Source organism: Carya illinoinensis, chromosome 14 (genome assembly GCF_018687715.1).
Source record: "Carya illinoinensis cultivar Pawnee chromosome 14, C.illinoinensisPawnee_v1, whole genome shotgun sequence".
NCBI lineage: Eukaryota > Viridiplantae > Streptophyta > Magnoliopsida > Fagales > Juglandaceae > Carya > Carya illinoinensis.
This window is the reverse complement of record NC_056765.1, coordinates 2,578,691-2,581,636: the sequence shown is the minus strand read 5'-3', so window position 1 is coordinate 2,581,636 and position 2,946 is coordinate 2,578,691. Positions and strand designations below refer to the sequence as shown.

Here is a 2,946-nt window from a genome sequence, read left to right as displayed (position 1 = left end):
TACCTTTTAAGAAAAGTGATAATTTCACAAGATTTGGCAGCAATCGAAATATTCATAAGATCATTTGCTTGTCGGGAAGACGAGTATCTTTATTGAAATAAAATTATTTATCTGTCGGGAAAACGAGTATCTTTATTAAAAAATACCAGTAAAATTTTTTAAATTTATTATTCAATCTTATCATTCATATATTATTATTATTATTTACTTAATGATTAAAAAAGTGATTATTATTTAAATTATAAATTTTTATTATTTTTTTAATGATTAAAACTATTAAAAAATACTTAAAAAATTAAAAATATATATATAACTAGCGGTAAGCGGTAAACGGTAAACGGTAAACGATGACCGGCCGCCAGCATGATCCATCTCTCCATTATTCATGTGTCAATTTTTGCAGGGTATAGTGGTCAATAAAGCTCGTCTTTGCTTTTGCAAAAGTTGATTGTCCTTTGTGCTTTTTTTCTTGCTTTTTGTGTGAGAAAAAGGGAGCACATAACCCCATATATGTGATAAAATAATCTGGCAAAAGAGGAAGAAAGCAGATATAATCAGTGAGAAAGAGGGTGAGATACAGCTCTCGAGTTTAGCATTTAACTGAACTAACTCCGGTGGCATCAAGCAGACAAGCACACAGGCATTTCCTGCTAGCAAGACTTTGTAGGTTCTTCATCAAGCACACAGCCGACAAGGTATGTTCACTGGAATATGTGATAGAATTATATATTTCTTCCCAGATCTTTTTCTCTGTCACTCCTATTATTCATGCTAGCTTGCTGTCAAAAACATACTTTGTGTTGTAGGAGTGGGTTTGTAAGTACTTTTTACAGCCACAAAAAGGCAAAAAAGATGACTTTCAACAAGTATTGGGAGAGAAATCGCATTACTTATTTATGAGTTTTAATCCCATTTAAGGAGTATTTAAAGGATGCTATTAATTATTACTCTGATTCGTACCATTGATTTGAGAAGTTAGCAACAACTTAGAATTGTGCATGCCCTTGTATTGAGAAACATGCTTTGTAGATAGTGAATCTATTCTTTCTTTCTGGTTGTAGTGTTTGTCCGTCATCTGAGAAGATGGCCTGCCGCGTTGCAAGTCGTGTTTCAGAAAAGGATCTTGAATGCAAAGAATTCCTCATTGACATCCCCTCAGTCCCCGAGCCTGCCGAGTGGCCTGAGTGCTGCATCTACAGGGTTCCCAAAAAACTTCGCAAGGTAAACAAAGAAGCCTATACTCCAAAGCTGGTTTCAATCGGCCCTCTTCATCACCGCAAAAGAGAATTGAGGGACATGGAAAAGCAGAAACTGAGATACTTGAGGGATTTCTGTTATCGAACAGGGAAGAACCGGAAGGATCTCGCACTCATCATTGAAGAGAAGGAAGCAGAAATCCGTCACTGTTATGCAGAACCCTCAAGACTCGGAAGCGGAGAGTTCGTAAACATGATTCTGATGGATGGTATCTTTATAATTGAGCTCTTCTTGAGGACTGATGAAAGTAAAAGTGATTATATATTAAGCAAACCCTGGCTGAGAAACAGTATAGAGCATGACTTGATTCTACTCGAGAATCAGCTTCCTTTTTTTGTTCTTGAGGATCTGTATAAATCCTTCGACTATGGCTCCTCCAATTATAAAGAAGTCTACCCTAACAGAGAGGACACTCCCTTTCTTAAGCTTTCCCGCAATTACTTCTCTAATTATGATCCCAAGACAGATTCCAACATCGGTGAGGAAGTGAAACATTTCACAGATTTGTTGAGATATTTCTTCTTTCCACCAGACCTGAAAGGTAAAGAAGGGGTAAATGAAAGTAAAAGAATCGATCATTTATACAGTGCCACAAAGCTTGACGAGGCAGGAGTGCAATTCGAAGCAGTTCATGAAAGACATTTAACTGACATTCAATTCCACAAGGGAAACTGCTTGGAACACTGCCCGTACCTTAACTGCTCCTGGCTCCTGAATTGCTTGCCATGTTTGAAATGCTTAGTCTGCTTGAAAAGCATGCAACCTTTCCTGGAACTCCCTGCCCTTATAGTAGACGACACGACTGAATGTGTTTTCCGAAACCTGATGGCCTTGGAACAGTGTCATTATCCAACTCAGGCTTACATCTGCAATTACATTCTTCTCCTGGATTACCTCATCAACACAGAAAAAGATGTCGATCTTTTGGTTGAGAAAAAAGTTATCGTTAATCAGATTGGAAGCGACGAAGCAGTGGCGACACTAGTTAACAAACTTGGCCATCAAATTGTGGAAGTTAATTCCTGTCATTACAAACTCAGTCGAAAGCTAAACGAGCATTACGAAGATTTCTGGAACCGAAACATGGCAACCTTGACAACGGTCTATTTCCGGGATATTTGGAGAGGCACAGCAACGGTTGTTGGAATTGTAATCCTATTTTTGACTGTCTGGAATATCTTCCTTAGGCATTTCGTCAAACTGCCTCGGACCTAAGATCTCTCGCTCCTTTAGTATTGATTGAAGTTTGCTTTGCTTTGTATTGGTGGAGGTTGCATGTGAAATCATCGTTATGTTTTGGTTGTGATCTCCTTTTCAGCCCTAACAAGTTCTACTACTGCAATATCGGCCATGGAGATCAGTCTGTATTTTCAGCTAATAAAGTTTGAATATCCTCTGTAATAATACTTCATCAAATATAATGCCTATAACGTGTTCAGAATATATAGTTTCCTGAGAGTTTCAATCTTCACAAACCAAACACCCTTAAATCGACATGATTTTGGTAGAAGATTTATGCCTTTTTTCCGTTAGGCGCTGTTTTGATATTAAATTGAGAAGAGATGAGATGAGATAAAAATTAAAAATTAAATAAAATATTATTTTTTTATTATTATTTTAAAATTTTTTATTATATTTTATTAAAAATTTAAAAAAATTATAATAATAAGATAAAATGAAACAATTCTT

At 36.4% G+C, this 2,946-nt stretch overlaps 1 protein-coding gene across 1 annotated transcript; it reads left to right on the top strand.

The window, feature by feature from the left end:
• The first annotated feature begins 511 nt into the window (after positions 1 to 511).
• On the top strand, positions 512 to 2,700 carry LOC122295177 (UPF0481 protein At3g47200-like). The gene is made up of 2 exons (XM_043104264.1): positions 512 to 695; positions 1,062 to 2,700. Exon 2 carries the CDS (start codon positions 1,084 to 1,086, stop codon positions 2,470 to 2,472), a length of 1,389 nt encoding a protein of 462 aa, XP_042960198.1. The 5' UTR covers positions 512 to 695; positions 1,062 to 1,083; the 3' UTR covers positions 2,473 to 2,700.
• Positions 2,701 to 2,946: the final 246 nt, after the last annotated feature.

Bases quoted from the DNA above. Each gene is read 5' to 3' on its own strand.
- LOC122295177 (XM_043104264.1), top strand. From the start codon at position 1,084: ATGGCCTGCCGCGTTGCAAGTCGTGTTTCAGAAAAGGATCTTGAATGC.